The following is a 19,464-nucleotide window of genomic DNA, read 5'->3' as shown; positions in this document are numbered from 1 at the left end:
TAATTAAGACTATCCTTGTATTAATTTTTCCACGATGATATAAACCAAAATTTATATAACATAACAGATACACACTTAAAACAGTTTCTAAAACATTCATGATATTTAATGAAATATCTCTCAGAGGATCACATAATCACGCCTATAAATAACCATTCGAACACACAGGGCAAACAGGTGGGTGATTTATATGATAAGAGCTTTGCATTCATATACTTTTTTTGTTGAATTTCATATATTTTGCACAAAAATATATGAATTAAAAACCATGAAATGATCGGACCATGGATGCTATGTGCTTGGTAACAGCAATATTAATACATACGATAATCATGTATTGAAAATATACTGTTATACACTTTGTTTTTGATGTAGCTTACGTACTTTAAATATTACCATCAGAATCTTTTAACTCTCTGAATCTTTTTACTCTCTGAATGTATAAAATCTGGAAACAGATGATATTCTCTCTTGCTATTATTGATTTTTGAAATGACAATTATTACAATATGCTTTTAAGTGATACTTGCTTTAAAATTTTAAAATGACACAATGATATGATGGTACCTGCTAGCATCAAACAGGTTTAGCAAATGACTGTGCATTACAGAGAAGGAAGGAAAATGATACATTTCACTTCTATTCTGATGAATTAATGAAAGTATGCATTTATTTTACATAAATGTTTTTTTTTTTTCTTTTATGTCTATTTAAAATACTTAAAATCTTATTTATTTCCATTCGCTTTGTCTTCTTTCTCACATGATAGAATTACTGTGTGCTGGCCTCCACCAGAAACACGAATAGCAGTTTTTGAAGCCAATGCATTTCCCTCTATTAATTTTGGAACATAAACATCATCTTCATTGCCATGCCCAAGTTGACCATTTGTTCCCATACCCCATGAATATACTTTTCCTAATGAGGAAAAAAATAAATAAATAAAAATAAATGTGCATGTGAGCATTATAATGTGAACATTTCAAAAAGAATTAGTAAAATTCAACAAGCATTATATATTTGTAATTTCACATTAAAAGAACCATGACGCCCCAAAATATCAAAACATAACACTTTTGTTTTGTGATGTTTCAAATTCAAAGTAGGTTCTAGAAATTTAACTTGATCATAATAATCAATTTTATTCCTATATAAATATATTAATAATGTACATACTGTAATTTTTTGAATGCACATGCATTTTAATTTCATTAATTTACATTGGTCTGTAATTGTCAATGTAAAACTTCAATGAATTCTAAGAGTGTCAAAGTCTGCACACTTTCAGAATCTGATTTAAAATTTTTGAAACTACTCTCTAGGTTTAAATATAGTTGTAGGTGATCAACAAATTTTTATTAATTCTCTGAATATCTGAGAAAAAGTAGTATTCATGCTCAAGTAAATTTCAGCAAATTAAAAATGAGAGCAGGAATATGCCATAGAGTATGAATATGAGCCTCTAGATTTAAATCTACCCCTTACTGATTACAACTGAGAAGGAACCTAGTTGAACCCCATTACATGCAAAATTTTTAAATCAATTAGATGGCCGCTATCTATACCAGTAAGTGGGGGTAAAGTACTAGGAGACAGAATATTCTGGACCCGATCATCACTTATGATCTTGATAGTATCATAGAGTTTAACAGTTCAGGAACTCTTAATGGCAGTGATCATGAAGTACTACACTGGTTGATAACAAGTGGGGTCTCATTTATAAAAAGAAAGGGCAGGTGTTTCAATTCTAAAAAAAGGGTATTATGAAAAGTCTAAGTTACTATATGGCCTCTATCCACTTGAAAGACTGTGCAGATAAAGAGGCCACAGGCAAAATTAAGGAAGAAAAAACAATCATATGCAATTTACAACTCATTGCGATTTTCTTCACGATACGAGATGTATTATGCTTTTTATGAGCAAACTTAGTTTGCGATTATTATAGCTGTATACAGAATGATGCATTTGCACTAATATAGGATAGTTATATACTTTCTGTAACTTAAGGCTTTTTAGCTCTAGCATAACCCATACATTAAAAAAATGAAAAACCAAATTAACCAGTTGTTTGCAGGAATATGCAGGGTCATGTTGTTTTAAAATTCCTTGACTGACTGCACAGCATTATAGTCAATAAGCACAGCATGATTTGCTGTTGCTAAATTAGAAGTTTCTAACTGCATCTACATATATGAAAATTTATTAATCATTTAGAATGTGTTTCGTTACTGTGTGTGCATATGAGGCACATTTCTTTTATCAAGTTTTCTGAGTGCAAAAATTGTTGAATTTGAACATCAGGAAAATATCAAATTTTGCTAACAGTTTTGCTAACCTGCTTCTGGAAATACATTCCTCATCTTAAACCACTCTGTTTTAATGGCACCATAGAATTCAGACGGGTGAAAAGAAAGTTTAGAAAATAAAGACTGTACTGAAAGACCTTTAACTGCTCAGATGCCTTGAAAAAAAAAAAATTGAAATAGTCAGAAAACTCATGTATCAGATTGTATTTTGGCTGTTTATAAACTTAAAGAAGCTTTAAACAATTTATACAGAAGCTTTCATTAAATTTTAAATGATGATTTGAACATACATTGGGTTTTCCTAGCTTGTACAAGGGGCATTTGAAAAGTTTATGGCCTGAGTATGAAGGATTTATTTTAGGAGTCTGATAACATGTTAGTTTTCAACATAGTCCCCTTTGAAGCTAATGCACTTTTGCCAACAATGCAGCAACACATTCTTTGCAGTTGGAATCAAAGTTTTCTCATGGGCCTCCAGGAATGCATCCACTGCAGCAATGACACCACAATTGGTTGAGGAAATGGATGCCAGCTAGGTATTTTTTTCAAACTAGAAAATAGGTGAAAGTCTGATGCCGCTAGATCTAGTGAATATGGTGGGGGGATGCTCCATGATTTCAAAGCAACACTCGTGCAGTGCAGCCATGGCAATGATAGACTTGTGAGCAGATGCATTATTCTGTTTGGAACAAGACTCATTTGCAGACTTTTCCTTGACGTTTGCCATTGATGTTTTCATGGAAATGCCTCACAAGGTCTGCATAATATGCCCTTTTAATGATTGTCTGGCTTTTCTGAAGGTAATCCACTAGCAACACTCCATCAACATTGCAAAAAAATCAATGCCATCATCACCTTGCCAGCAGAAGGAATCAACTTGGCATTCTTTTGAGGGGGGGGGAGAAGAGCTATATTTCCACTGTTTGGACTGCTCCTTTGTCTCTGGCTGAAAGTGACGAACCCATGTCCCATCCATGGTAACGAACCTCGCAAGTAAATTTGTTGGATCTGTTTGAAATCAATGCAAATATTTACTTGACAACTCTTGTGTGTTTTTGATCTGCTGTCAATAACTTTGGAACCCATCATGCTGACATCTTTTTCATAGTGAGAACCTCTGTTATTATATGGTACACACATTCAGATGAGATGCCCAAGATGCTGGCAATGTACTGAACTATCACTTGTAGAATACTCATCAACAGATCATACATGCTGTATGATCTGTTGATGCATCAATCTTTCTCTGAGTGATTGATGTAGTATGTCTTCCACATGGGTCATCTTCCAGGTGCTCCATCCTGCATTCAAATTTTGCTGCCCACTTCTTAACCATGGAATAGGAAGGGGCATCCTTCCTCAATGTTGTAACCATATCTTCATGAATTGCCTTTGGCAATAGTCCATGTTTCCCAAACACTGGATGATTGCATAATGACTGATTTTGTCCACCTTTTCTCATTAGTTCAACTTTGACTTTAGGACCTGCAATTAAAAAAAAAAAAAAGACTACTGACAGCATGAAACTTAGCATTAGCATTAGTAGAGGCATTTGATGCAAGAAAGCAAGCTTATGCAGCATCAGCCAAAAAAAAAAAACCACTTCCACTTCATCCCTCTGTTCATTCAAAATACCTGTCCAGCTGAGCCTTAAACTTATTTAGGCTATCAACTTCCACGACAAGGGATGGAAGTCTGTTCCACCAACCAACCACCCGCTGGCAAAAGGCAAATTTCCGCACGTCTATCCTACATCTGTCTTTCCTCAATTTGAATTTATGCCCTCTCAGGTGATTATTCTGAGCGAGAGGAAGAATCCCATCAGCATTGAGCATGCTCAAACCATCCAAGGCTTTATACACCTCTATCAGATCACCCCGCTGGTGATCTGATAGAGGTGTATTGCAAAAAAAACTTAAGCCTTTCTTCGTAAGAGCACCCCTTTGTTCCATTCACTAATCTTGTTGCCCTTCTCTGTACTCGTTCCAGCAGCTCTACATTCTTCTTGAAATGAGGCCTCCAGACCTGTATACAGTACTCTAGGTGTGGCCTGACCATTGCCTTATACAAGGGAATAATCACCTCCTTATCCCTGCTAGAAAAATTCCTATATATCATTGACAATACACCATGAGCTACTCTTGCAGCTCGTCTGCACTGCTCAGAGAACTTCATATCTGCCTGCACAACCACTCCCAGGTCCCTTTCATTCTCTACCACTGTCAGTGTAGTACCACAGAGTTGATACGTTGCTCTGGGGTTGCTGTTTCCCATGTGTAGTACTTTACATTTGTCAATGTTAAACTTCATTTGTCACCTCTCGACCCATCTGCTCAACCTTTCCAGATCCTGTTGCAGCAGCATAGTGTCAGTAGTGTCCTTGACAACCCTGCCTACCTTTGTATCATCTGCAAACTTCGACATGAAGCTTAATATCCCTCATCAATATCATTTATAAATACAGAAAACAATAATGGACCCAACACTGAGCCCTGAGGGACTCCACTAATAACATTAGTCCACGACGAGCAGTGTCCATTGATTACCTCTCTCTGTCTTCTCCCCCTCAGCCACCCCTTTATCCACAGCAGCAATTTGCCTCCAATGTCACATTGCTCCAATTTGTGCAGCAGTCTTCCATGTGCAACAGTATCAAAAGCCTTTCTAAGATCCAAATATATAATATCAAAGTTATTCCCTGCATCCAGTTCCTTTGTGACTGCATCATAGTATCCAATCAAATTGGTCAGGCAAGACAAAACCATGCCCTTAACAAAACCATGCTGTGTCCGAGCTATAACTGAAGTCTTGTCTAAATGATCCTGCAGTGCTTCTTTAACTAGTGCCTCCATTAATTTTCCTGGAACAGAAGTTAAACTCACAGGTCTATAATTACTTGTTTCAGCCTTTGATCCTCCTTTGTGAATTGGGGTCACATTTGCATATCTCCAGTCTGTGGGTACCTTCCCTGAGTCCAAGGAAGCTCTCATAATTATGGCTAAGGGTTTGCTTACTTCCTTTGCTGCCTCCTTTAATATAACTGGATAGAACCCATCCACCCCGGGTGCCTTTCTTGTGTTTATCTTCAACAATTTCTCCTCCACTCTACTCTCAGTTATTACAAGATTCTCTAGCTTACTGCTAGAGTTGAATACACCTCTGGCTTTCCCCTCGCTAAATAACTCCTCATGTGTGAATGTCAATGCAAAATATTCATTTAGTTTGTTAGCTACCTGAGCAGGATCATCAACAGTTGACCCATCGATATCAAGTGGACCAATCTGATTCATCCCCTTCCTTCTAGAGTTTACATAAGTAAAGAACTCTTTGCTGTTTTTCTTTGCATCCCTTGCCAAAGATTTCTCGTAATCTGCCTTCACCTGCCTAACCTCCTTTGTAACTTGGTTACAGATCAACTTGTATCTATCATAGGCTTCTGTGTCATGTGTTGATTTGCATGTATCCCATGCATGTTTCTTCGCTGCCATATGCCTCATCAGTTCATCTGACATCCATTTAGGCCTAAACCTTGAACAATATTTCTTAGTTGGTATGTAAAGCCTAGTAGCTTCCAAGATAAGTTCTTTGAATGCTTCCCATTTTGCATTTGCTGTTGGTAACATCATCAGTTGGTCCCACTGTATAGAATTTAAATACTGTCTCAGTCCATCATAGTCGCCTTTACGAAAGCAATAACCCTTCTCTTTACCCATAATGGTAGTTACCTCTTTGAGTAAATCCCACTTCAGCACACTGTGATCACTGCCACCTAGTGGTTCATTTATCTGCAGACTCTTAATGCATGAAGAATCACTGCTGATAATCAAATCAAGAGTATTCCTCCCTCTAGTTGCCTCCCGAACATGCTGATGTAGAAAACAATCATCCAATAAATCCACAAAAGCCTTGCTAGTGTGTGAGTGACCAACCCACAAATTCCAGTCAATATCTGGGAAATTAAAATCCCCCATTATAACACTGTCTGATTTACTGGCCCATTCTATTTCCCTGTACAGTATCTTATTATACTCATCAGAGTCATTAGGCCTATAGCACACTCCTACTCTCAATTTTGATCTCCCAATGCTTATGTCACACCAAACTGACTCAACACTGCACTGTCCAGCAATGTCCACTGGCTTTACTTCCTTGGATTTTATGTATTTCTTAACTAATAGCATAACCCCTCCTCCCTTCCTATTCTGTCTATCCTTTCTGTAGATGTTGTACTCCCCAAATTCTAGTTCTGCATTCCTTATATCTGTGTGACATCACGTCTCTGATATCCCAACAATATCTGCCTTTGATGGTTTGAGCAATACCTCAAATTCATCAAATTTATTTACTAAACTCCTAGCACTGGTGTACACGCAAGTATACATGCACCTATTTCTATTCTTAGCTACCCTAACACAACTCATGTGTTTACTTGTACTGCAATAACTCCCGACAGTCTCTGAAATATCCTGCATCTTGTTTTTCAGGCTTCTGCTCATTCCAATAGAAGCAGTGCAAGAATCTCTTTCACCTCTGCCCGTGGCTACTGTTAATCTTAATCTATTCGTCTTTGTCTCCCCTCAAGCTAGCAGTTTTCCGACCCACCTAACACTGCCTCGATAGCATCAGCAAATATTCTTGCACCTCTCTATTTAAGTGTATCCCATCCCTGTAGAAGCAATCTCTCCTGTTAACAAGTATAGTCCAGGCTGAAAAAAATTCTACCCCTTGAGCTTTGCACAATCTTTCCAGGGCCGAATTGATCGACACTTTCAAATTCAACCCTATTGATAGGTTACTATCAATAGGGTGGTAGAAAATGAAAAGGATATGGGAGTAACTGTGCAGACAGATATGAGGTTTTCTGAGCAACAGACAGGCTGCCAGAGTAGGTCATGGGGTATTGTCAATGATATACAGGAATTTTGCTAGTAGGGAAAAGGAGGTGATTATCCCTTTGTATACAGCAATGGTCAGGCCAGGCCTTGAGTACTGTGTACAGATCTGGAGGCTTCATTTTAGGAACGATGTTCAGTTGCTTGAGCATGTACAGAGAAGGGCAACAAGACTGGTGAATGGAACAAAGGGTTGCTCTTACAAAGAAAGGCTTAAGTTCTGCAAATTGCAGTGGCTGGAGAGTAGGCACCTGCGAGATGATCTGATTGAGGTGTATAAGGCCTTGAATGGGTTCAGCACACAATTCTGATGGGATTCTCCTGTTTGCTAAGATTATGAACCTAAGGGGACATAAATTCAAATTGAGGAAAGACAGTTGTACAATAGATGTGTGGAAATTTGCCTTTAGCCAGCGGGTGGTTGATTGCTGGAACAAACGTCCGTCATTGATAGCTTAAATAAATTCAAGGAAGAACTGGACAAACGTTTAGAGGAACGGATGTGTGAAATTTTTTTTTTTTTTGGCTGATGCTGCATAAGCTCACATGCTTGCTTTCTTGCATCACATGCCTCAATTACTACTACTACTACTATCTAAAGTGTTATACATATTAAGCACAGAAATTTTTAACACTACCCTTTCATACACAGGACACAAACTTTTCAAATCCCCCTCATAGTGCCTTGGATGCTTACTGATGATCAATGGAATGAGCAGATGACAGTTTGCAGCAACATCATAAGAGCCTCTGAAACAATCTTCTGTTGCTAGAGATCTTGTGTTCTCTCTATGACCCACAAAGTGTAATCACTGACTCAGAAATCTCCTCATTGTATTGATCAAAAATATTTCAGCAAGACATATCAAAGGGAAAGTGACATTTTTGACTACTTTGGTGCTGCACACTAAAATTCATTTCTTACGGGGCCACTGTGAATAATGAAAGACATATACAGGAGTTACCCCATCTATGAGAAGCAATTCTGCAAACAACCAGAATGGGCATAAAAAGACAAAGGTATTGCACAACAACACAACACTTACTTTTTAGTCAACAAGAACTCACTAAATATAATATTGTTGTGTTACCATCCCCCTTATTCACCTGCCCTCTCACCACATGATTCTTTCCTTTCCCCAAAAACTAAACAATCATGAAGCTGTTTCTTCCACAGCAAATAAAGGTTAGTAATGCAACTTAGGACGCACTGCACTATCCAGCCAGAACACTTCAAAACTGCTACCAGCAACTATACCAAAGGTGGCAAAACTGCATTACAGCTCAAAAGAGTAATTTGAGTTACTGTGGCTAGGTTTAGTTACATTTAATATGAAAATCCAGAAAGCTTGATTGCACCATTCAATATCTATAAAAAGGATAAGTGTAGTCATAAATGTTAAATTAATTTTTTTAAATTTCTGTATTATAAAAAGTCTACTTACCATCTTCTGACACTGCAAAGGAAACCACATTACCAGCTGCTATGTCAATACACTTTTTAGAATCTACATCTACAAGTGTAGGTTTTGTTTGATCATCACAATTTCCAAGCCCAAGTCTCCCATACTCTTTCCTTCCTAAGGCATAGACTCTGCCTAATATATATACAATATATGAAATGAAATAAAAATAATTATTTTTAGTGACTAACTACAGAATATTAGTATTAAAAACATTAATCATACAAGTATATAGTTTAGTGTTAAATCAATTTAATATTTAATTTAACTATTAATGACCACTTGATCTGATTTGATTTTTATGGCCAATTAGCAACTTGGGCCATACTACACCAAGTCGATTTAATGTCTATTTTTAGCCAACTATAACCCATGCTTTATTTTCTTGTTAGAACGCAATATCTACTAACCTCATCAACCATGTTGGGGGGGGGGGGAACTTAGTGACAGGTAATATAATTAGGAAATAAAGGATATTTCCTTTAAAAGGATAGGTGGAACAGGACCAGGGTATGTCTGTCAGGGGCAAAGGATGATGACATTGTAGAGCGGATATCATCTTTTAAGGGCACAAAAGGTGATATAGTTGTACACGTTGGCACTAATGATATTAAGAGTAGGAGACCAGCGGAATTACTTAACAAGTACAGGTCGCTGTTGAAAAAAAAGCCGTGAAGCAGGGTTGAATTTGAAAGTGTCTGCAATTCTGCCCAGGCACGATAGGAGAGAGTATATGATGAGAGCCTTGTCGATCAATTCGGCCCTGGAAAGACTGTGCAAGGCTCAAGGGGTAGAATTTTTTTCAGCATGGACTGTACTTGTTAACAGGAGAGATTGCTTCTACAGGGATGGGATACACTTAAATAGAAAGGTGCAAGAATATTTGCTGATGCTATCGAGGCAGTGTTAGGTGGGTCGGAAAACTGCTAGCTTGGGGGGAGACAAAGACTAATAGATTAACAGTAGCCACTGGCAGAGGTGAAAGAGATTCTTGCACTGCTTCTATTGGAATGAGCAGAAGCCTGAAAAACAAGATGCAGGATATTTCAGAGACTGCTGGAAGTTTTTTTTTTTTTTTTTTTTCTTTGGTAGTTATTGGCGCATCGGCTTCTGTGGCCATAATGCACCTCCCAAGGTTTTTGCAGTACTTTGATCCAAGCCCGAGGCGGGATTCGAACCCGCGACCTTTGGGTTGCCAGGCAGGCACTTTACCCACCTGGCTAGCCCGGCTGGTGACTGCTGGAAGTCATTGTGGTACAAGTAAACACATGGGTTGTGTTAGGGTAGCTAAGAATAGAAACAGGTGCATGTATACTTATGTGTACACCAATGATAGGAGTTTAGTAAATAAATTTGATGAATTTGAAGTATTGCTCAAAATATCAAAGGCAGATATTGTTGGGATATCAGAGACATGGTGTCACAGAGATATAAGGAATGCAGAACTGGAATTTGGGGAGTACAACGTCAACAGAAAGGATAGACAGGATACGAAGGGAGGAGGGGTTATGCTATTAGTTAAAAAAACACATAAAATCCAAGTAAGTGAAGCCAGTCGACATCGATGGACAAGACAGTGTCGAGTCAGTTTGGTGTGACATAAGGATAGGTAAATCAAAATTGAGAGTAGGAGTGTGCTATAGGCCTAATGACTCTGATGAGTATAATAAGATACTGTACAGGGAAATAGAATGGGCCAGTAAATCAGACAGTGTTATAATGGGGGATTTTAATTTCCCAGATATTGACTGGAATTTGTGGGTTGGTCACTCACACACTAGCAAGGCTTTTGTGGATTTATTGGATGATTGTTTTCTACATCAGCATGTTCGGGAGGCAACTAGAGGGAGGAATACTCTTGATTTGATTATCAGCAGTGATTCTTCATCCATTAAGAGTCTGCAGATAAATGAACCACTAGGTGGCAGTGATCACAGTGTGCTGAAGTGGGATTTACTCAAAGAGGTAACTACCATTAGGGGTAAAGGGAAGGGTTATTGCTTTCATAAAGGCGACTATGATGGACTGAGACAGTATTTAAATTCTATACAGTGGGACCAACTGATGATGTTACCAACAGCAAATGCAAAATGGGAAGCATTCAAAGAACTTACTTTGGAAGCTACTAGGCTTTACATACCAACTAAGAAATATTGTTCAAGGTTTAGGCCTAAATGGATGTCAGATGAACTGATGAGACATATGGCAGCGAAGAAAAATGCATGGGATACATACAAATTAATGGGTGACATGGAAGCCTATGACAGATATAAGTTGGTCTGTAACCAAGTCACAAAGGAGATTAGGCAGGCAAAGGCAAAGGCAGATTATGAGAAATCCTTGGCAAAGGATGCAAATAAAAACAGAAAAGAGTGCTTTCCCTATTTAAACTCAAGAAGGAAAGGGATGAATCAGATTGGTCCACTGGATATTGATGGTTCAACAGTTGAGGATCCAGCTCAGGTGGCTAACAATCTAAACGAGTATTTTGCATCTACATTCACACATGAGGAGTTATTCAGGAAGGGGAAAGTCGTAGGTGAAGTAAACATTGACAGTGAGCTAGATGATTTTGTAATAACTGAGAGGAAAGTGGAGGAGAAATTGTTGAGGATAAACATAAAAAAGGCACCCGGGGTGGATGGGATCTATCCAGTTATATTAAAGGAGGCAGCAAAGGAAGTAAGCAAACCCCTCGCCATAATTATGAGAGCTTCTTTGGACTCAGGGGAGGTACCCATAGACTGGAGATGTGCAAATGTAACCCCAATTCACAAAGGAGGATCAAAGGCTGACACAAGTAATTATAGACCTGTTAGTTTAACTTCGGTTCCAGGAAAATTAATGGAGGCACTGGTTAAAGAAGCACTGCAGGATCATCTGGACAAGAATTCAGTTATAGCTCAGACACAGCATGGTTTTGTTAAGGGCAGGTTTTGTCTGACCAATCTGATTGGATACTATGACGTAGTCACAAAAGAATTGGACGCAGGGAATAACTTTGATATTATATATTTGGATCTTAGAAAGGCTTTTGATACTGTTGCGCATGGAAGACTGCTTCACAAATTGGAGCAGTGTGGCATTGGAGGCAAATTGCTGCTATGGATAAAGGGATGGTTGAGTGGCAGAAGACAGAGAATGGTAATCAATGGATACTGCTCAACGTGGACTAACGTTATTAGTGGAGTTCCTCAGGGTTCAGTGTTGGGTCCATTATTGTTTTCTGTATTTATAAATGATATTGATGATGGTATATCAAGCTTAACGTCCAAGTTTGCAGACGATACAAAGGTTGGCAGGGTTGTTAAGGACACTACTGATGCTATGCTGCTGCAACAGGATCTGGAAAGGTTGAGCAGATGGGCTGAGAGGTGGCAAATGAAGTTTAACATTGACAAATGTAAAGTACTACATATGGGAAACAGTAACCCTAGATCAACGTATCAACTCTGTGGTACTATGCTTACAGTGGTAGAGAATGAAAAGGACCTGGGGGTAATTGTGCAGGCAGATATGAAGTTCTCTGAGTAGTGCAGACGAGCTGCAAGAGTAGCTCATGGTGTCTTGTCAATGATATACAGGAATTTTTCTAGCAGGGATAGGGATGTGATTATTCCCTTGTATAAGGCATTGGTCAGGCACCTGCGAGGTGATCTGATTGAGGTGTATAAAGCCTTGAATGGTTTGAGCATGCTCAATGCTGATGGGATTCTTCCTCTTGCTCAGAATAATCACCTCCGAGGGCATAAATTCAAATTTAGGAAAGATGGTTGTTGGATAGATGTGCGAAAGTTTGCCTTTAGCTAGTGGGTGGTTGACTGCTGGAACAAACTTCCATCTGTCATTGTAGAAGTTGATATCTTAAATAGATTCAAGGCAGAACTTGAGAAACATTTGGAGTGAGGGGGTTGGCAAAATAAGGGTTTTTTTTTTTTTTTTTTTTGGCTAATGCTATATAGGCTTGCTTTCTTGCATTATGTGCCTTTGCTAATGCTAAAGATTATTACGGAAGTTTAGATAAACAGAAGGATGAAATAGTGCTTCTACATAACTGTATCATAAAAAAATAAAGCCACAATAAGAGGTTTGCATAGCAGTTCATAACACTCACTCTCAGTGCTACAAAAAAAGTAGTCTAGAAACCGTGCAGCATAACAAATAAAAAGATCAGCACTCCATGCCCATGGAATTATAAACATGTCTCATAGCTGAAACAGAATACAACTTTGGTGCATACTTCCCATTATACATCATTTGAAAAGTACTATCCTAATCTGTAGTGAGAGTGATTTTTAATTACCTTTTTTTTTTTACCACAAAACTACCTTAAAATTGAAACTGAAATACATATAAAAAAAAAAAAAATCCAATTTTCAAAGCAATTAAGATGGAAATTGAAGCATAGGTGGAATTTTCTCAGAAATTATAATAAAAACTTATACTAAATTAAATGTAAGAAGGAAGACTGGCATTGCTTTGTGAATATAATGAATATAATGGTATTCACATTTTATTTGATATTTTATTCCCTTTAAATGAATAGTAATGGCTTTCTGATATTTACCTTTAATTTTTTTTTAGATATAGCACCATTTCTACAAGAAGTATTTTTGAAGCTTTCATCATTTTGTATGAATACACAATTGTAATGCCCCTTCATTTCAGCTGAGTTACATCTCTCTATCCCAAGACATTTGTTGGACACTTATTTCACCCTTCATGTGAATTTCTTTCTACCCATCCTTGTTTGTTTTTGTCAAGCTGTTGCTTCTGCCAAGTGATTGCTCATATGCTTCAGTCTGTTTACATTTTAAAAGTAGTCAGCATGTTCTAACAGAGGTAGGAAAGTCAACCATTATCAGAAGTCAGTGGAACAATCAGTCTATTGTATTTGGGGTCAGGTCACACATGTCGGTCAGTTGCCAGGGAATTCAGAAGTTATGATTTGGGCAGTAATATTCAATGTCGTTTATGGTGAATGTAAAGCAGAGTTTACAGAATTCAATGACAAGCAATAAATTGCCATTTCCTGCAATATTCATTTCACACCTTCCGGTTTATATACTTAGCTCTGCATCCTTCAAGGCTATCTTGGGGTATGCTAAGTGTATTGAAACCACATGGCATGCAAATGGATTCTACATAAAAGAGCAACTTATTCTTTGCTTATTGACACAATTTTCACCCATAATATTACTTACAGCTTAAATGGATGATAAGTTAAATGCTTTCACATGGCTGAAATTATGGAGTCATAATGAAAAACAAATGACACTTATGATATATTTTTCAATAATTATTAAATTTAAAATAAGTTTATTTTATTTATTTATTCATTTTTAAGAACAATGCATAATTAAAACTTTTTGAGTTAAAATTTTCTGGTTCCTGAACTTCAAGTTAACAAGGTTTAACTATATATACCATAAACTGCCAGCAGGATGACTGATGTACCATATGATAGCAAGATTCCTCTCTAATAATTTTTAAAGTTCGGGAATGCTAATCAATTACACTGGCAATAAGAACTGAAAATGTGATTACATTCAGTAACATAATGGCAATGTTGATGTTTTATTATGATTAAGGCAAATTGGAAATAGTAGTAGTTCAGTAAATACTGTTGAATAGAGACTGCTTTAACTTAAGAGTGAAAAGGCATCTATATTTTATATTACTTGTTAAATAGTGGCAACTGTGTCTGATAGTGTCCTGCTTGAAACAAGCTTATGTATATTAAGATGTCTTCTGTCTAACAAAACTTTCTCTGTACATTGTTCCCAAATAATTCTTCTATTTATTCACATACCACTGTGAACACTGGATTGGATCAGAAAATGGTTTTCTTTTGTCCCTAACTGCATAGAGGACAGAAAAATCCCCACCCATCTGTAAATGTATTATGTCCTTCTCTATCACCCTCAAATTTGTGACACTTATTTCCACCCACTTTCAAACTAGGAAAGAAAAGGGGGGCATCAAAAATGATAATTACTAATTATAAATACATTTCAACCCACATATCGCACATGTAATGCAGTAAGACCACATCTCAAATTTTTTATCAGTGTAGTACAGCCTTAACTCAAATTTTTCAAAAGTAGAAATAATCTACAATAATTTTAGTAATCATGTTTTAAAACTGATTTCAATGAAATATGGTCACCAAACGTGGAACTGTAACTTATTTACATAATTTATTATCATGAACAATCACCAAATCATTGCTGTGTAAAATGTAATTTTGGACATATGGGCCTACTGCATTACATGTGCGATATAATGCATCACTAAAATACAAATTAGAAACTGTACCTTCAGTATCCAAAGCTAATGTATGATGCTGTCCTCCACTAATACAACTCCAACTTTTACCATTAAATGAAGGAATTATCTGAGGGGTAAATCGTGGATGCATGTCTGTAGCAAGACCTAATTTCAAAAAATTCAATACAAATTTATACTTTAAATGTCATAGCACAAAACGTATCAACAACTTTTTTACAATTTAAAAAAAAAAAAAATTTTCCAAGATGTTATTAATAAAAAGTGATACACTAATACATAGAAACAGTTACTTTCCATATATTTAATAAGGAATCAGCCTAAAAAAAATAGGCAGATTTGCATATAGTCTACATACATATTTTCTGTGTGTAGAGAATTTCACCAGGGGCACCAAATATCAGTTCCAGTATCCTGGCCCATTGTTCCATTTGCATGTAATATCATGAACATACAAAAGGACTTAAGTGGCATAAGTCAGTACAGTTTAACCACAAAAAATAACAATTAAAAAAAAAAAAAATGTGATGCTGAGCCATGTTGCTACACACAACATAAAACAACATAAACACTTCAGGTGTCACAAGGGAGGAAAACGAAAAGACTTTTTTATCAGAATAAAAATAAATACCGGTGATCTTAGATAGAACTGAGATTGTCTGGAATTTTTCTCACTATCTTCCCAGTCCAAATGGGAAAATACTGACAAACACAGGGACCTAATGTAACCCTATCTACATAAGGTTTGTCGATTTTACCTAAAATAGACTTGTGATATTATCACAGAAAGCCTGGATGCAGTGGATGAGGAGGGTCACATTATGTACATTGCTCTAAGATGCTAGATTTGGACACCAATACACAAATTTACTGGTGTGTATTTTGATTATTTTGTTTCATACTTCGGATTGGTATTAATTAAAAGAAAGGTTCCACGTGCCGATCACAACACAATACAGAACTAAATACAGTAGAACCTCATAAATCCAGTATCCATAGCCAGGGGCGGATTAAGGCAGGGCTTTAGGGGCTACAACCCAGGGACTTCTGCCAGCTGGAGGGCCTCCAGAGATTAGGTGAAAAGTTATTTCATTTGTGAATGCTGAATCAAAGTATATGTAATCTAAATTATCTATTTAAAAAAAAGGGTTCAATTAATATACTGTATATATATTTGTAGTAAACATACTACAGCAAAAAGAAACACTGTACTGTATACATATATATATTGTATGACGATTTGTGACATCATACAGACTTTATAATATGAATAACGGTTTTATTGGTTGGAATCCTGCAAAATGTTCTCTCTAACGGCATTTTTTATTGTTTTGAAATCTGATAAGACTGACGTTGGTGTTTACAGTTATTGCGGTAAGTTTATAATTATAGTATGTTATTATATCACGTATATGATAAACTGTTGATTGTTGTGATGAATTTTTGATAGAGATTGGAGAGTGGATACCAATAAGGCAGGTGTTATTCAATTTGCTAAGGCTTTATAGTATAATGTCAACTTGTCAAGCTTAGCTGCAAAGGCCTACCTTCCTTTTTATATGAATTTCAATTTTATCATGTTTTAATGATGGCTAAATTAAGTTTAATATTAATTATATGCATTTTGCCAATGTATTATTAAGTATTAACCTTCCTTAACCAGTATTATTATGCTCAATAATTCAGCCAGTTAAGGCCTACATTGATTTGAGGCTAAGATTTACCTAGATTTCAGCTAGGCCCTACTTTGAGCCACATCTGTTCTGGTTTCGACCAGTGCCTTTCTCTCAGGCAAAGGCTCTCTGAGCTCGCCAAGCTGTATGCTTCCGCAAACTGTATTCTTATTGTGCCTCTGGCCGGTTCCATTGAGTCATGTCAGCCAAAAAATTGAATAAATATAATTCAGTTAAATCAATATTTACCAATTGTTTCACCCTTTCAGAGTAATCATGTCAGAGAAGAAGTTTGAGAGTGGAGCAAGCAAAGGAAAAAGACAACAAGAGAAGACACGGAAGCATGAAGAACTGCTCAGTCAATCTCCAAACTTATTTGATCTTCAGTTCAAACGCAAGGCAACAGCAAACATAGCAAACAACAAATGCATCCAATGACAGCAAAATGACTGAGGTACTAGAAGTTCAAGTTGTCTCAGATGATTCCAATGCCACAGGAGTCGATGCTGAGCTTGTCCACCAGAAGAAAAATGACTTGGGATCTGAGTATCAAGATGACATTGGTGGGTGGACAAACTAAAATATAACAAAGGAGGTAGGTGACTTTTGGTGTAAACAAGGTCCCGTGGAAGGCTAGCACCACGATGATGACTTAGCATTAGCATTAGTAGAGGCATATGATGCAAGAAAGCAAGCTTATTCAGCATCAGCCAAAAAAAAAAAAAAAAAAAACCCCCACTCCCATTTCACCCCTCCGTTCATTCGAAATACCTGTCCAGTTGAGCTTTAAATTTGTTTAGGCTATCAACTTCAACAACAAATGATGGAAGTCGGTTCCACCAACCAACCACCCGCTGGCCAAAGGCAAATTTCCGCACATCTATCCGACATCCGTCCTTCCTCAATTTGAATTTATGCCCTCTGAGGTGATTATTCTGAGCAAGATGAAGAATCCCATTGGCATTGAGCATGCTCAAACCATTCAAAGCCTTATACACCTCTATCAGATCACCTCGCCGGTGCCTAGTCTCCAGACTCTGTAATTTGCAAAACTTAAGCCTTTCTTCGTAAGAGCAACCCTTTGTTCCATTCACTAATCTTGTTGCCCTTCTCTGTACCCGTTCCAGCAGCTCTACATCCTTCTTGAAATGAGGCCTCCAGACCTGTATACAGTACTCAAGATGTGGCCTAACCATTGCCTTATACAAGGGAATAATCACCTCCTTATCCCTGCTAGAAAAATTCCTGTATATCATTGACAAGACACCATGAGCTACTCTTGCAGCTCGTCTGCACTGCTCAGAGAACTTCATATCTGCCTGCACAATTACCCCCAGGTCCTTTTCATTCTCCACCACTGTCAGTGTAGTACCGCAGAGTTGATACGTTGCTCTTGGGTTACTGTTTCCCATATGTAGTACTTTACATTTGTCAATGTTAAACTTCATTTGCCACCTCTCAGCCCATCTGTTCAACCTTTCCAGATCCTGTTGCAGCAGCATAGCGTCAGTAGTGTCCTTAACGACCCTGCCAACCTTTGTATCATCTGCAAACTTGGACATTAAACTTGATATACCATCATCAATATCATTCATAAACACCGAAAACAACAACGGACCCAACACTGAACCTTGAGGAATTCCACTAATAACATTAGTCCACGTTGAGCAATGTCCATTGATTACCACTCTCTGTCTTCTGCCACTCAACCATCCCCTTATCCATAGCAGCAATTTGCCTCCAATGCCACACTGCTCCAATTTGTGCAGCAGTCTTCCATGTGCAACAGTATCAAAAGCCTTTCTAAGATCCAAATATATAATATCAAAGTTATTCCCTGCATCCAGTTCTTTTGTGACTACATCATAGTATCCAATCAAATTGGTCAGGCAAGACCTGCCCTTAACAAAACCATGCTGCGTCTGAGCTATAACTGAATTTTTGTCTAGATGATCCTGCAGTGCTTCTTTAACCAGTGCCTCCATTAATTTACCTGGAACAGAAGTTAAACTAACAGGTCTATAATTACTTGTGTCAGCCTTTGATCCTCCTTTGTGAATTGGGGTTACATTTGCACATCTCCAGTCTATGGGTACCTGCCCTGAGTCCAAAGAAGCTCTCATAATTATGGCTAGGGGTTTGCATACTTCCTTTGCTGCCTCCTTTAATATAACTGGATAGATCCCATCCACCCCAGGTGCCTTTTTTATGTTTATCCTCAACAATCTCTCCTCCACTTTCCTCTCAGTTATTACAAAATCATCCAGCTCACTGCGATTGTTTACTTTACCTACATCATTCTCCTTCCCGAATAACTCCTCATGCGTGAATGTAGATGCAAAATACTCGTTTAGTTTGTTAGCCACCTGAGCAGGATCCTCAACTGTTGAACCATCTATATCCAGTGGACCAATCTGATTCATCCCTTTCCTTCTCGAGTTCAAATATGTAAAGAACTCTTTTCTGTTTTTCTTTGCACCCTTTGCCAAGGATTTTTCGTAGTCTGCCTTTGCCTGCCTAATCTCCTTTGTGACTTGGTTACAGACCAACTTATATCTATCATAGGCTTCCATGTCACCCATTAATTTGTATGTATCCCATGCATTTTTCTTCTCTGCCACATGTCTCATTAGTTCATCTGACAACCATTTAGGCCTAAACCTTGAACAATATTTCTTAGTTGGTATGTAAAGCCTGGTAGCCTCCAAGATTAGTTCCTTGAATGCTTCCCATTTTGAGTTTGCTGTTGGTAACATCATCAGTTGGTCCCACTGTATAGAATTTAAATACTGTCTCAGACCATCATAGTCGCCTTTACGAAAACAAAAACCCTTCCCTTTAC

At 37.5% G+C, this 19,464-nt stretch overlaps 1 protein-coding gene across 2 annotated transcripts in view; it reads right to left on the bottom strand.

Annotated features, from left to right (window-relative positions):
* Nucleotides 1–273: 273 nt before the first annotated feature.
* The window catches only part of LOC150087483 (regulator of chromosome condensation-like), a 120,647-nt gene continuing 101,456 nt past the window's right edge, over nt 274–19,464 (bottom strand). For both annotated transcript variants that reach the window (XM_090372098.1, XM_090372099.1), the window contains 3 exons: nt 14,980–15,096; nt 8,644–8,796; nt 274–918 (listed from right to left, as the gene is read on the bottom strand). In XM_090372098.1, coding sequence (XP_090228224.1) covers nt 728–918; nt 8,644–8,796; nt 14,980–15,096 — 461 coding nt within the window. In that variant the 3' untranslated portion in view covers nt 274–727. The remainder of the gene's footprint in view (nt 919–8,643; nt 8,797–14,979; nt 15,097–19,464) is intronic.

Source organism: Mastigoproctus giganteus, chromosome 4, assembly GCF_048544385.1.
Source record: "Mastigoproctus giganteus isolate SK-2022 chromosome 4, ASM4854438v1, whole genome shotgun sequence".
Lineage (NCBI taxonomy): Eukaryota > Metazoa > Arthropoda > Arachnida > Uropygi > Thelyphonidae > Mastigoproctus > Mastigoproctus giganteus.
This window is presented reverse-complemented; position numbering and strand designations above follow the sequence as displayed.